Below are 16,913 nucleotides of genomic sequence, written 5' to 3' on the forward strand. Positions count from 1 at the left end.
AAAAATGGTACTTACGCTGAGAGCAATCACTGCCAATCCAACCAGGGTAACATTGACAAGATCTGTCGATGGGATTACATGTTCCATTGTTGGTGCATGTACAGATGCCAGCACAGTTTTTGCCAAATCTGCCACTGGGACACACTGTGAAGAAGTGTCACAGCCTATCAGTAACTTACAATTGTATTTTTTCCTCTATTTTTAAAATTTTTAAATTTGATTTTTAAATGTGGTATCTTGGATCAAGAAAAAATGTATTTAGTAAATATTGTTATAAATGCAATCAAGTATATTTATATTACATAAATAATTTGCTTTCTAAAGAGCATGATCTCTCCAAAGTGTCAAGAAAAACATTTTTCAGATTTTAAGGGCTGCATTTTTTTAAATTCTGGCTTTAATTTCTGCATTTACAAACTACAGATAGAAAAAAAATATAGGGATTACCATAGTTTCTCACATACAACATATCTCCCCCTTGTGCTCCCCCAACCCCTGCAAAATTGCAGTGCATGTAGAAAGCAGGGAAGCTGATTATCTCCCCAGAGTTGGAAGTACCTGCTCCACTTTGCAGCAGCTGTGGTATTACTATTCAAGCAGCTGGAGTCAATTGACTAAATGGATTATTGTTTTTCATGCTAGAGGTGTTAATGAGCTGTCTCCTCTTAAATAGTTTTAATGTTCTACTAATCAAGCCAACCTTTCTTAGGGCAATTTTGTTGCCGGCTTCTGTCTTTCTGTTTCATAGCCTCTTTAGCACAGCCCCTTTAGCTCTTTACAAAGATCTAGCAGGTAGGAATTCAGCTGTAGTTATGCAGGAAGGGGAGGGTAAATCATATGAAGATTAGTCTATGCCCCTGCCTGGAATAGCCAAAATATAGAAAAATCCTTTTTTTCATTCTGCCTTTCAAAAAAAAAAAGTTAAGTATTATATTTGGGGGTATATTGTAGGCAAGAAAATATGGTATTTTAAGGTCATGTGGTCCCTGGAGGTATGGAATACACACAATAAAAAACTGAAACATTTGACCCCTGCATCCTATACAGGGACCTTTATTAAAGAGGGTTTGTACCTTCATTGCAGAGGGCACCTGTGAATCCTGGTAAGCAATCACAAAGTCCGGTAACATGATGGCAAGGGCCACTGCTGTGAACACACTGGGGACAGGTCTGGCTACAACGATGTCCATAAAACCCAGGAGAACAAACTGAAACCAGAAAGAAAAAGTACTGATAGTCCTTTTTGTATTTTCTATATCACCACAGTCTTCAACAGCTAAATGAGTTAACAGTTAACCAGTTCAGTGCTGTCTACCTGCCACTTCTAGTTCAGTCTCATTACCTGAAAACATAGCTATTGAACTGGTTATTTTTATATTTATATAATTCCAATGAGTATATCATAATACTTTACTGACATGTAAGATGTAGACCCTATCCTAAAGAAATTACTACAATCTAGAGACATTCTAGCACTTGAAAAAATGGTACCAAAGTGGGCTACCAAACAGCAGTTGCAGTGTACAGCAGCATTGATTTCTGTTAGCTTACACATGGATATTGCATTTATCCTAGAATAAACCCTTTTATCCTGGGAAAAAAGTGCAAATGTACATATGTTCATGTCCACTGTTCTGGGATAAATGCTAAAAACATTTTCTGAATAACAGGTAGTAACAGTTTATCCCAGGATATTGCAAAGTATACCTGTACAGTTATCCCTCAATTGCATCACTGAATCAATGGCAGAAAAATCAGCATTTAATTCTGCCACTCCCTAAACCCTGATTAGAAGGATGATGCATGTACATGCCAATCCCAAGATATTTATATTCTAGGATAAACACAGGGACAAATGTCTGTTCCTAGCTTTAGAGTTAATAATGACACAGTCAAATACTAGCCTCATGCATGTCCTGTACAAGTCTACTGATCCTTGGGGGGGGGGGGGGGGGGGGGGGGTGCATGGCCTGCAATTCAGCAACAGAATAATGACTAAAGTATGCAGACAAAACATGTGACAGAATACGATACCAACCCAACATATTCCTGGGTAAGAAGAGGATAAACAAAACAATTTACTTGCACAATAATTGCAAAACATTCTAAAATTAAAGGAAAGGATTTGGGGGAAAAAACAAATCACAATACGTGTTACACAATACGCAGAAGAATGAAATAGGGCTGTTTTAGCCTTAAGAGGAAAAAGTTGTTTTGAGGCTTTGGTATTATTGACTTCTTGTGCTTTTCCTCACTTGTGAGAAAAATCTAAATCACTTCAGCCCATCACCCTATTGACTAAAAGGAGCAGGTACAGATGTTTTGCAACCATCCTTCCAATTAGATACTCATTACATTCATTAACACAGTGCAGACAGCCACATGCCACTTCCCTGTTTTTTACACAAACTGAGACCAGAAACACTGGGGCCTTTATTTATATTTTTATGTCAAGGATAATCTGTACTTCAGAGCTACATCACCAGTCATTTATAAATGGACTGAAGTCTGTTGCATGGAATTTCTCTTTCTTTATTTCTAATCCCTTCTTTTCTATAAATCAAGGGATTCAACAGTGCTTCAAGTTGTCCATTGTACAATTGCAATGATTGTTTTTAAAAAAAATAAAGTTGTGTCCTTTAAATATTTAAATTTAGCTCAAAATGCAGCCTCTGAAGTATACACTTGATATAAGTTACATGGTCAGATCCTTTCAGAAAGCTTCTGTCCTTTCAAGGGAAGCAGTGGATCAGTCATAAGATCATCCTGCTTATAGAAAAGTCACTTTTTGATTTGGTCCAGATTAATTTGTGTGATCTTGATCTTCATGATCTCTAGGTGACACATGAGGGACTGACTCTGAATTTGAGTTAACGTTATTTTATGGAATCCACTAAAATTGTGGCACCAAATAATTCCAAGCCACTAAATAAAGCTTTACCTTTATTTAGTCATCTTTTGGATTAACTGATTTACTGCAAATACTTCTCAGATGCATGCAAGAAATGGTGAGAATAATTACATACCTAGAAATGCTTAGAAAATACTAATGCTACAGCAATGTTAGGCATATAACCTTAGGATAGATCAGTAAGAATCAACCTTTTTTGGCAGGCATGCCACAAATTAGCCCCATACCCTCTGGAGTCCCAACCTAATCCCCTTTCTCTGTCCTATCTGCTGCTCTTCTTTCTGCTCCCTGTGTCCTGCCCATTGTATTGCCTGTCCCCTCTCTAATCTGCTGGGTGCCAAACACAAAGGCTGTTTGTGCTGCAGGTTGGCCACCCCTTGGGTAGACCATATCTTTCTTGAAATTCTACCATTCGTAAGCATTTGCAGCTTCCTGTCCTGGTTCTCCTTCTACCTTTCAGGAATCATTTGGTGGGTCTTCTTCCTTCCCTTCCTGCTTTTGGATGGAGTGGGGGGTAGGTTCCTCAAGCATCCATCTCTAGTTCTTATTCCTCTTACTCTACACCCTATCTCTTGGTAATTTATTCCAGCAACATTAAATAAATAGAACTTGGAAACACAGATAATTCATATATCTCTTTTCTGAATTGCTGCCCGTTCTACAACGCAAATAGGAACATAGGTAGGCAGGTAGCAGGCAGGGATTACTACTCTCATTTAATCTGCTGGGCTGCAAAGAGACATTTCTGTTTTTCCATTTCTGTTTTTGTTTTTGCCATTCCCTACCTTGGTCCACTTGCTCGTTTTCTCTCTCTGCTATGAAGTGTCTTTTAAATTGACAAATGCTTCATATCTATGTTTTTGCAGATATAGAATCATTGCACACTGGACATTATATTGGTGCCTAACACACAGCAAGGCACTGACCTGGGTGGCCTTTGCGGTGTTATTGCAATATAAATGTTAAATAAAAGCAATGACTAGGTTAGGAGCTTCCACTGAAATACATGGGAAACACAGGTGTTTCGAACGTCTTAAAACCAGGTTTTTATTATTAAGTTGCCTAAAATTAGGTGCCCATATTTGCAAATTTTGGCCTTACAAGCTACTGGTGCAGGGACCTGTCATTGCCTTTTATTTTTTTTAGGCACCACCATGGCATGAAACAAATAATAAAAAAGTAAAAGACTTGAGTTATGAGAAGAAAAAAGCCTGGCGGTAGGAAGTACAAATAAAGCTTGAGCTTCCATATGCTCGTGAATTAGCACAATTAAAATACATAAGCAGAGACTGTTGCATAGTACAATTAACAAAGCAATATCATATTATACTCTAGGTTTATTAAAGACAGGAGGAGAAGAAGAGAATTTCAAAGCACTGATTTTGTCCTTACTTCTTTGACAAGTGGTGCCTCTGTATCCTGGTGCACATTCACAGATTCCTTCATCTGGAGAGCATGAAGCTCCATTTTTGCAGTAACAGGACAATGAACAGTTCGGCCCCCACTGTCCCTCAGCACACACGCTGTCACAGTGTATACCTGCAAACCATTAGGACACAGAACCGTCACCAGTCACACTAGTACTCACATTTCAACGGCCACGAATAATGAACAACAGGATTGAAATTCTGACCCTATTGAAACCCACTGATTTTAATAAGGTCAGGGTTTCACCCCAGGCCTTTTAACCAGGAAAACTACATGACATAGATTTTTTTTTAATAAAGGGCATGGAAGAGCCCATTTTATAAACGGTCATTTGGAGCTGTTACGTATGATCCATTAGGCAATAACATTATTAATCATCTTAACCCTATGTTCTAATGAGTACTGAATTTTCCCCACTTAAGTAAGATATTGCATTAAAATATCATCAACCATAATATTAGGGGTGATTAAAATAGGAAAGGGAGGAAGGAACTGCCCCCTCTGCTATTTTCTTTGAACCCCACAGTCCTGGGTCAATTATGTTTTTCTTTTGCTGATTTGTGCCTAGGGACTAATCTTAGGCTCTGCAACAGCAAATTATTTCTGGAGCTCTCTTCCCACAAAACAGATGAACTCCATGGGATTCTCCCCTCAGGCTACATCCTGCTGACATAAGATGTGTGTAAGGCTGCAGCCAAGCCAGACTGGTGTAGGCACTCTTCAGGAGGTTACCTTCAGCCTTGCAAAGCTAATATTTCCAGTACTGAAGCTCCCAGTATTATACATGTTTTGGTCTTCTTCCATGACCTTTCTAAAAATTAGGCCTTACCCATCCCTCATGTTCTCATAGATATGTACTGTGTACCAGCTGCGCGCAGAAGTGAAAGGGAAACATAGACGCAGCACAAAGAATGGTTTTTAGGTCCTTCACAACGGTCATTTCAAAACAACAGAAGCTTATTTTCACTTTTGTGCAAGGCACTGAAAAAACTCGTCTTCTGAAAGTAAAAATTCTTAAGGTCTGAGATAATTTCATGTAATAATGGTGAGCAGGACATGGAACGACTTCTAATTAGTGGTGAGCTGATTATGGCTAAGCTTCATACCAAATGGAAAAATGTGGGACACACAAAGGGTTTCAGAACACGCCATGTGAGCATTCCAAAATGCTTAGCTGCAGCAGGCTTCTAAGAAGCCTGGTCAGTCAGTGTTTTGTCTATCTGGTTTGGCACAAAATTGATTATACATTCACCATGACATGAACCCCAATACATAAGCAGGCATAAATCATAATATAACCTTCTAATTAGGACTTTCACTGACAGAACTTTCACTAATCACAGACTTTTTTCTGTACAAATCTAACATTCCTGGTATTCTTTAATTCCCTCGCTCACCCCCCCACCCCTAATGTTAAATGCCAGGAAACATCTACTGTGGTACTCGGACCTTATTGTGTCTACAGTACTTCTCATTAACAATTAACTATTATTGTAGTGCCTCTCTTGAATGAATCTTTGGCTAAAGAAAAAAAATGAACCAAATCCAGCCACAAAGTATGACTTGCTTTGTAAGTATTTCCAGCAAAATATGCTCCAGGTACCCTTACTGTTGAACTTCTGTATAAGCAAAATAGACAAGTTCGCATTATAGCTGAGAAAAATCTTTTTAAACCCTTTGAAAACAAGGTATCTACTGCTTGTGACAACACTGAAAAACATTACCCTATTTATATATAGAATAACTCCCCAATCCAAGTCCCCTGCCAAGGTGCTGAATCTAATTAACAAACCATCTCTATGGTTAGAGGAAAAGTGAACTTTCAGATTCTTAAATCTTTGGCCCTCTCTGCTAAGACAGTCAAAGAGGAAGTTGAAATAGTGCCAGCCATAAGGAAAACATCTGCCCATTAGAATCCGAATATTGATCACCCCCTCATTTAACACAGGTCATCTAATAGCCATATGATGATCACAACTGTTTGATTACCATTGACCTGAAAAAAAATAAGAAGTATTTGCCAAGAGTTAAAATCCTCATATACTGTTACCACTCCCCGCATTATATTTGATTTTTACGTACATGGGCAACTTCATTGTCAGACTTGTTTATATTTAAAACACAAAACAAACCAGCATCCAACTAATAGGTACCAGTATTTTCAAATTGGGAACCTAAAGTTAGACTAATAAATCCAAATTTGGCACCTAACTATGTGGTCTGATGTTTAGAGATGCTAAAGCCCCTATTTGGAGACAATGAGAAGAATGAGACTTGAGACCCCTGGTACACTTCCATTTAGAGGTGCCATGGAATCTGCTCCCTGATCCCAACAATCGTGCCTCCTGCCATGCCACAGGTACATGGAAGGAGGTACAATTCTGGTATCATGGATCAGAATCCAGTCGCACCCTTGCTTGCTGCCAGTGCAGAGGAAGGCTGGAATCATGATCCCAGGCTCCCCCTAAACTAGCAACTTGAAAGCCAGATGCCTGCAGGTCTAGGGTTGGGGCTGACAATTTACATATAATGTAGAACACTTTTATGGGTGGTTTGTCATTTTACTGTGTGCATGTATAGCACCCTTGCCATTTATGCCATGATTAACATGTTAATTACATTATTGTAATATGGAGAAGGGAATCTGGAAACCATGGTAATTTTGAAGATGCTTAAATATGGCTTTAGAAGCCTGATTAAGTCTCCACACTTAAAAATTCTAGCCTTGGTTTATAAATCTGTAAAGACCATAAGGTGAAAAATGCAAAGAATTTTAGAATTATACCTGATACTCTCCTGCTAAACCATTTGCTCATGCATTATCCTTCATATCATACACAGCTTCACACAGTAGAACCCTGTTACAGTGAAAACTTATTTTTCACAGACTTTTAATGGGTTTCAATGGTATTTCAATACACAATGGTCACTATTAACAAGTCAGCAGTTGCCAACAATTTCCACAGAGCGTAATCTAAAATGGGATAGACAAGTGGGATACAACAGCAGTCTCAATTGTACCCCCTGGAGCTGTGCACAGATAATGGTTTATGAAAGCCACGCTGTCAAGATGTATAAGGGATACTGAGGTAGAAAGGATATAGAACCCTGGACTCTGAGGATCAATGAGGATTGGGAACCCAACTATGGAGGAATAAAAAGTGGACAAGCTTCCTCTATAATTATTAGGAAGAAACCTCAAAGATTACTTTTTTGTATACAATTCTCATGTATTTTCTGATGGGAAGATAATCAGGTACAGGCTTATTCCCCTATGCTCAACAAAAGAAGAAAATGTGGCATCTTAAAAAAGAACGTGTAATATTTACAGGCAAAGGTTGCATTTTTAATAAGGACCCCATATTGCAATTTTTATAGTATAATTTATTGACATGATTCTGAACTTTGCATCTGTTTCAATATAAATGAAATGTTACCATATCCAAGTTCAGAAGGACAAGGTAGATACCACTATCAGTGTGTATGCAGGTAGGTAAGGGGTGGGAGTATGTAGACAGGTATATTAACCAGTTAAGTGTATAGTTAAAAAATCCTTCTATTAGTTGTTATTAAAAGGAGCACAACAAGAACTCAAACACAAGGAAACTGAGTATTTATTTTTTTTTTACAGATGTATGAATTAAATGTAAATTTGCCTTTTAAGGAAACAGATATTTTAAAAGGATTAAAACAATGGAAGACAACTTTTCCAGGCTTTGATTTTCTACAGTAAATTTCAGTATGGTTTATAGCAAAACTGATTTTATGGGAATTTAAAAGGAAAATTTTGATACAACTATAACAATAGTGGTGCCAATAACATACCTGCATATGAACATTCCTATTTTAAAATATATAATTATTTCTTATGTAATACAATCTTTTTTTAAGTTTGTATGTTGTTTTTGATCCTGATAAGGAGATCTGTGAGGAAATGTTTTTGCCAGGACTACGAACAAAGAGCTCTTTGATGGCCTTCACAAGTTGCTAGGCAATAGCTGAATGGTCATGATAAACTTCAGCTAAGCAGCTCTGAAGAAATGCTCATACATTTAATGCCCAGTGCTTTATGCTTGGGGCCTCACATCCAAATCAGCATTCCCCCTGCATCTGTAATTGCATGAATGGAGAAGACAATTCTTTTTGGAAATCAGTGTTTCCACTCTTCCTAACAGAATATTTATGTACTCCATATGCTATACATTGAATATTTTGAGATCGAGTGATCCATTTGAATCAACCCAGATTGAGAAATAAAGGGCTATTTTTGTCCGGTTCTACGGGATAAAATAATAATTCTGCAAAATTCTACAAATAATAATTTCTGATTTGCAAAGGCAAAGCTATAGGTATACTCCCAGACACTGAGTACTGCTTTCTAGCTTGTAATTTCATTTGTCTGTGAAACACAAGCTAACATAAAGCAAAAAGATAAATACAATAAATTCCGTAGTATGCTACTGTACTAGTACTCACGATAGCATATGGAATCTTCCTCAGGAAGCAGAATCAAGATACGTTTTTGTCCTGCTGTAAGTCCTGTGTAGTAACTTTATTTCAGACATATTACTATGTAACTAAGAAGAAAAACAGGCTTTCAAAATCTTGCCTGAACACCTGGGCCCACTGAAGCCAGTGACAAAACTTCTATTGGGTTCAGTGGGGCCGGGGTTCCAGCCTTTGTTCTTAGTCACATGAGAAACAAGCTGTTGTTTAAACTCATTTCAGTTCAAAAGAAACTCAGACTTGTGAGAGGAAAACAGGTGCATCTACACAGAAGAATAATATCAACGAGAGCCCCCATAATTCTCTACTATATGAGTGAATGAACAACACAAAAAAGTGAATGTAGTAGGGGTGAATTTTTGATAGAAACATCACAGAGGAGGTGTGCACAATCTTAAAGAAGATACTATTTGGGAGTGATCTCACTGTTTCAAATCAAGAGAAAGGAAAGGCCTTGACTTCTAACTGGGGCAGTCAGAAGAATAGGCAGAAGTGCATTGTCTCAAACTGGCAAAACGCAAAACAATAGCATACAGAATTTGCCTGGGAGGTTCAGACTCTTGATTCATCAGCATGACTCTCTGGGTTAGAACTGCCAGAGACACTCTCCTCCTACAAAACCCCTGCTGCAGCTGAGCTTTGTAGCGTGCAGATGATACCAATATTTTATTGGAGGAAGAACCTAGTAATATTTAAGACATCCTGGCATTTCAGCAGGTGATCTTTTCAAAAGCTAGACTGGAGTTTCACAGCCACTCTAGTAAAGTTGCTTAATTCTTCACCTGTTATATTCTTAACAGCCACAGGATAACTAAATAAAATTACCCGTTTCCTTTTTCTTTGCCCCAGAATGAAACCATTGTTTTTAAAGCTACTGTATCCCCTTTGCATAGCAGTCCTAGTGCATAACTCAAACAGGTTAGGGGACACAATAAAACTCAGTGTAAAACAAAGCCAAAGCATGTATCAGCGGTCTTGCTTTGGCAAGTCAACAGGCCCTTTATTAAGGTATAATATTATCACAAATCTGTGGCCACATTTGATTTCATGTCTGTCAGAATAGTATACCACTTTGAACATTGCTGTGACCACAAGATTTGAGCTAACCACTTTGGGTGCAGACAGAAGTGTAGCTCCCAGCTGTAACTAAGAACGCTCTGCAGGAAGTGTGCTGAGTTACAACAATCCCCGGGACCAAACAGAAGTTCACTGTTGTTTCCAAGGCAGGAGGCGAATCTCTCTCCTGACTGCTAGCCTGCAGCTGCTTTCTCTTAGCAATAGCCCCTCCTCCCTGCCAGCCCATGCTGTTTTCAGAATGGGAGGGGAGGAAGGGAACAGAAGGAGCTCATTCTACAGGTTCCTCAGACAGCACTGGGGGGCAGGGCTCCAATACACTGCCCCACCCTCCAACAGGGGTTAAAAAACCCCCAAACCAAACTCCTTCAACTCCCTTTTGCCCTTCTCATTCTGAAAATAGTAACAGGCTGGGAAGCAGTGCAGACAAAAGTTACAGAAAATGCTATGATTTGAAACGTCTTCATCTAAACCCTTATGCAATGACAGTTCAGATTTCACCTGATAGGTCATTTCTAAAGCAGTCTGCAGCTGTGCACTTGTGTTTGGTCACAGCTATAGACTGCTTTGTGTGGCCAGATCACGTGAAAATTGTCACTTCTGTCTGCACCCTTTATACTTCACGACTACAGGGACAAACTGAGGGTATTTACAGATGTTACATTTAAATTGATCTAACTAAAGTTAGGTTAATCAAAATGCTGATTTGTGCAGACATTTTGGGGGTTTAAATCAGGCCAAAAATGGCAGGCCTGATCTAAGTTAGTTCACCTGATCGGGAATGGGTTAAGCCAGTCTAGCAAATGTTTTCAGGTATTCAGAGTGCAGCCCCGGGTCTGGGAAAGCCCAGCCATTTGCCTCAACCTCAAAACTGTGCTCTTCCTACCCTGTGTCCAACTGGGCTATTTTTAGACCCCCTGACTTCCACTGCTGGACGGACTACACTCTGTGTGGACACACCAACCCCTGTTGCAGACGCACCAGACCCTCTGGACCTGCCAACTGGCCCCTCCTCACTGCAGACCCACCAAACTCCCTCAATCCCACATGCCCTTCCCTCCACCTGGAGTTACTTACACTGGGTTCCCTGCATGGCTCCTGGTACCAGTGAATGCCTATACATGCTATTTCTGGTCCATGATTGGGAGTAAGCCAAACTTAAAGTAAGCCTCACGATCAAAGACCAGGTGCAGCAAACATTTGTATGCATCCTGAGTGAACGAAAGGAAAATCTCCCTCAGTTGACAGCTGACATTTGACACACCTCCATGCAATCGTGATTCCATCAGCACATTAGTACCATATACACTATGGTTACCATACATCTGGGTTTTCCAGGACCCTATTTTTGGGTCCTCCCATCTCCATCTGGGCAGTTTTTTTAAATATCAGCAAATTTCCAGGACTGTATTCTGCCTCTGCTTTCCTGGCACTTCCTGGCTTGCCCCAGCAAGGAGCTGCATAGGGATGTGGGGAGCAGGGGAGGAGCATCATCTGAGTCTGATCAAAAGCCCTAGCAGCTGCAGGCAGGTAAGGCCAGGGCTTGGAGAGGTGGGTGTGTGTGTGTGTGTGAGAATGAGGGGGGCAGGTGCCTGCCAGCACCGGGGCTGCAGCAGGGCAGGGAGGCAGGGGGTTCCCTGCCTTCCCCTCCAGTGGGGAAAGGGGGTGGAGGGTTCTTTGGGGGCAGCAGGAGCTGTGTGGGCAGCAGGGCTGGGGGGAAGGGGTCTGCAGGTTGGGAGTGAGGGTCACCAAGGCTAGGAGAGCTGTGGCTTGGGAGTGAGGGGCACCAGGGGGTGTGGGACTGTGGGTCATAAGTGTGGGGCACAGGCAGGTTGGGATTGAGGGGTATCAGCAGGTATGGGGGGGGAGCTGTGGGTCAGGAGTGAGGGGCACCAGCAGGGCTGGGGGGACTATGGCTTGGGAGTGAGGGGCAGGTATAAGACTCCTTGCCTAGTATAAGACCCATCATAGAGTCACAGGGACACAGCACAGGGCATGGGCATATCACTGCCTCCCCCAGTCATATTACCACCCCCCCACAGGTGACCTCTTTTTTGAAACTGGAAATATGGTAACCCTAATATATACTGTAAATGTAGTGGATCATTTTTCACTAGTAATCTGAAGACTAGATATAATAAAAAGGTATACAGTGGTAGCATATTTAGTATGCAAAAAATGTACAGATTAAAAAGTAAAGAGAGTATCCTAATTCAGGCCTTCTAGAAGACTTGTATGAAAAATGCCTCTCTGATGTAAACAAACAAAATTTTACTCTGCTATTCAGTAATAAACACAATAAGATACAGACCTCCCTTCCTAGGGCAGACATATTTGATTGGTGTCAGCAGGTGTCTGTGATACTGAAAAGTCATAGACACCCTATCTGGCATAGCATATGGATGAATACTATACATGCTGGTGTAATGTAGGTTGGTATTACTGTATGTGTTTTTTTCCCCCATAAGCTGCTGTTATTGTTTTGGCAGAGATAACGTGCTAGTGGTATTTCATAATCCCTAACACCACATAGCTTTTATATTGGTCTTTAAAATTACATGTGCAATATCAGTATAACATGACTTTCTACAGGATTTCCAATGTCTACCAGAGCTAAGGAATAGTGTGTTATTACTAACAAACAGTCTATTTTAAACTGTCTAGAAGAATATTCAGTGCTTTTTACAACAGTTCAATGAAAAGTCTCAGTAGTACAAAACCTGGATTTTCTAATCTTATGAGCATGCTGCAAAACCCAATTTTTCATGGCTGTCAAAGGAGGTGAGATTATGGGATAAGGTTAATAGGTTTCATTTGTTGTATTATGTTGGGTAGTGGATTATTGCTATTGAAATGAACAGTATCAAGCAAGTCCTTGAAGTGCATTTGATTCTGAATTTTTCTATAAACTGTACAGTTAGAGTTTCAGTGCTCAAGAAATGAATAATAATATCAAAAGCAAATACATAAATAAATGATTATGCATAAACATATTGCTCCAAAAGTAACAGTCACCATTTAACAGGAAGAAGTTTGTGTGTGTTTGTCTTTATTTTTTGTAAAGCTTTCACATTTTAAAGCTCATTACCCATTTCCATTACTTGCCTTTCAAAGGAAGATATTGAATGATTACAGTGAAAGATGTCAGGAAAAGAAGAGTAGATTTAGCCACAGAGATCATCTGAAATGTGTGTGGGTGCTTCTCTGTTTTGCCATCATAATTCATGCGGCTGCTGGAATGCATCAGTATGGTAAGGGAACTGAAAAATAAGCCTCTCCATTAATTCCAGCTGTTCTAAGCAGGGTGGGGCTCCTATATGGTGGACATTCTTAAGCTGTAAACAGGACTGGCTTTCCTGAGGGTGAATATTTGTCACTTGCACTCTATGAACAGGGTGGAGTTTCCTTTAGGATGAATATTCTTAGCTTAAACCTCTCACTGGGTAACAGCTGAGATAAAACAGCTTTTAAAGAAATTATTCTATTTTCTAAGTGTTCTGGCAACTCCACACCATGCAACATCTAATAACTGAATTAATAATTGTGTTCAAGTAAAAAGATTCCCAGAGGCAACATAAACATATTGGGGCATGGCCCCCAATAAAGGCAAACTTATTTGTAAGAAGAAATTGAATGCTGTCTTATTATTTATTAACTCATCAATTAAGAGTAATTAAGGGGCAGTTTGTTATGGCATTGCCTTAGGAATGCAACAACTCCAGAGCTCCTGGCTGGCTCAAGGGCAACCAATTCTCTCACTATTGTCGAGAGAAAATACATTATATGCCAAGGTGATACGTAACTGAGGAAAGGTGCTACAGGTGGGCAGTGTTTTGGCCAAAACTATTAATGGAACCAAAAATACAAAATTGTCAACATGGAAACATTGGGGGATTTCATTGTTGTTCCAGTAATTATTCTGTCCAAAAACCCAAGCTTCTTTTGAAAAGGTCAAATATTTCACTGAAACTTCTAAAGCATTTTGATTTGTTTATTTGAAACCTATGCATTTTAAAATTTCCTTTAGTTTTATTTTTAAATAAAATCCTTAAAATATTTAAATTCAAAATTAAGTATTTCATTTGGTGTCAAAACAGTTTGTTCAAAAAAATCTTATTTCCCCTCAACTTTTTGGAACTGAAGTGAACGGAAAAATAATTTCTTCACGTATCTGTTAACAACAAAATATTCCGCATGCCCACCTACCCGAAGCTCCCAAACCAATCTAGCACATAATATGTCTGATGTACAAGCTTTACATTTTTAAATGTCTAACTTCTTGACTTTAAAAGCAAAGACACAGAGACACAGGGATTTTCAACAGCTTTATCATCTTTGCAATAAAGTCAATAGAAAGATTCTCAGTGAATTCAGTGGTGGTACAATTAGGCCTAACATGTCTGTAAACTTGTGTACTCCTATCACTTAAATGTCATCTCTACTATCAAACTTCATGGTACAACTATTTTAAAACCTATTTCTAAAGTATTCTCTCTTTTTTCATCGTTCTAAATATAAGTGCTTTCATAAATAAGGGTGGATTCCTCACGGCTGTCAATCCAACACATGAAGTGTGGGTGGAGGATTTTCAGGCACTGAATGTAAGAAAACTATCTTGTTTATGTCATACTGTCTGTCTAGACACCATCAACTTGTTGAAACTAGTCTCCCTTATACACACTGCCAAGTTGACATCATCAGGCAGACTCAATTTCACTCATAATCATGCATGAAGATTTTCTAGTGCAAATATTTCTCCTCCTTAAGACTAAGAGAGAAAAGAACTTTTTTTAAAAGAAAAAAATGCACAGATGCTTCCCTCTTTTCAACCACGTTGGAGATTTCTGTCATGTTTGAGTCCTTCAGGCATACCCTATCTTAGTACTACACCACTCATACTAACCAGTTCTACAATATTCTTTGCAAAAAGATCTGCAATACAAAGTTGCCATGATTCCAACTCTAGTTATTAAAACACAATGTTTGGTCCCACTATTTCTATGTTACATTTCTGACCCTTCCTGTATTTATTAAATGTTCCTGATCTTAGGCTCCTGCCAAATGTGCAGGTAAAGGCGCGATGGGATAAGATGCACATCTTGCATGTATGTGGCAGAAGGCATGATTGTGGGATCATGATTTAGATTCCATTACACCTTATTGCTGGTTAAGGGGAGCCCAAGATTGCGATCCTGGGCTCCCTCTGCACTGAAAATAGCAAGCTCCCATGCCTAGAAGCCTCCTCAGTTGACAGGGCTCCCAGCTGTAGGAGCAGATGGTGCACCCCCACAACTGTGGACCCCATCAGCAGAAGGAGCTAACAGCCACAGAGCCACACATTCAATTAATGGTGTGACAGATAGCAGCCACAAAGTTATCATGCATTTTTTTGTGGAATAATTTTGGGGCTTATCCCTTGTTTTATCACACCTTTAATTGATTGAATGTGTAGCCAGGTCACAACTTAAGATGTGATTAACTGGTTAGTCACGTCTTAAGTGTAACATGTAGCAGGGGCCTTTGGCCGCCTCTGCACTTAAGGCACGATTAACCAGGTAATCATGCCTTAAGTTGCGACTCAGCTATACATTCAACCGATTAATGACGTGATAAAACAAGCAATAAGCTACACAGTTATTCCACAAAAAAAAAAAAAAAAAAAAAAAAAAAAAAAATGGGTAATAATGTTGTACCTTGTTCTAATCATGTCACTAGGTGAACGTACGGCCTGGTGCTTCCCTGTGGCTAGGGGACCCATCAACCAAGGTCGTCCCAGCCACAGGGGCGCACCAGCCGCTGCCAGACCCACAGCTGACAAGGCTCACAACGGCTCATTGTCAGTTGTGGGGCCCGCAGCAAGGAGAATAGTGACCTTGCTGCGAGCCTCTGCGACTGCAAGGCTTGTGGCTGGTGTAGCGTCTTAAGCTGTGGGGCTTGCAGCAGGGGCAGAAAGGAAAACACTTCCACCGCTGTAAGCCTCGTGAGGTGCAGGGCTCACAGCAGCAGCAACATTCCCCCATACTGCCCCTGCTGCAAGTGCCATAGCCAACACTGTTGTGGGACTCACAGTGGGGACAATGGGGGCTCACAGCAGTGTCTGTGTTCCCCCACACTGCCCTACTGCAAGCACCACAGCCAACATCGCTGCAGGGCTCACAGTGGGGGCAGCAAGGAGAACATTGCCCCCACCACCAGCCTCATGACATATAAGGCTTGCAGTGGCATCAGTGTTCCCCTGCTGTCCTTGCTGCAAGACTTGCAGCCCATGTTGCTTGTGCAGCTTATGCTGGAGGCAGTAGAGGGAATGTGGCCTCCACTGCGAGTCCTGTTGAGCCCCATCAGGGGCAGGGGGAGTCAGAGATCATGATGGGCACCACTGATAGGCACGATGGGATCTAATGCACAATCCCACAATCGTGCCTCCTGCCACTGAAATTGCATATTGAAAGAATAATGGAAATATTTTCATTGCATCTTCCTAACTGTACCTCTAGTAGCTGTGGACTCATTCAAAAACCATGTATTGTGCTTTCCCCAGTCACTAATTATACAAGACAAAATGAGAATTGTGTAAGTGCATCTCTTTTGAAAGGAATGCACCAAAAGGTGATCCTGGTTTTTATTTATATATGTATAAAAACATGACTCACTTTTTGTGAGTTCCTTTCAAAAGTGATGCACTTACATAAAATTATCATTTTGTCTTGTATAATTAGTGACTGGGGAAAGAACGATTCATGTTTTTGGATGAGTCCACGGATACTAGAAGTACAGTCAGGAAGACCCAATATATAAATAAAGGATCACCTTTTTGTGCTCTCAAAAGAAATGAACTTACATAAAATTCTCATTTTGTCATATCTATACCCACAATAGATCTATCTAGATATATATTAGAGATTAGATTAAAGTGAGGTGAGTAGATATAAAAGGCAACACATACTATTACAAAATGCCTGTCTCGAGACTGCAGATACTTCTGCAAAAGTAAGAC

General features: G+C 40.0%; 1 protein-coding gene across 2 annotated transcripts in view; it reads right to left on the reverse strand.

Moving 5' to 3' along the window:
- Positions 1-16,913, reverse strand: part of MEGF10 (multiple EGF like domains 10) — a 180,653-nt gene that overhangs the window by 25,071 nt on the left and 138,669 nt on the right. For both annotated transcript variants that reach the window (XM_019478144.2, XM_006276658.4), the window contains exons 15-17: positions 4,304-4,450; positions 1,074-1,208; positions 16-144 (exon numbers count right to left, since the gene is read on the reverse strand). In XM_019478144.2, the coding sequence (XP_019333689.2) occupies positions 16-144; positions 1,074-1,208; positions 4,304-4,450 (411 nt within the window). The remainder of the gene's footprint in view (positions 1-15; positions 145-1,073; positions 1,209-4,303; positions 4,451-16,913) is intronic.

The sequence above is a fragment of the Alligator mississippiensis genome, chromosome 3 (assembly GCF_030867095.1).
Source record: "Alligator mississippiensis isolate rAllMis1 chromosome 3, rAllMis1, whole genome shotgun sequence".
In the NCBI taxonomy this organism is placed as follows: Eukaryota; Metazoa; Chordata; order Crocodylia; family Alligatoridae; genus Alligator; species Alligator mississippiensis.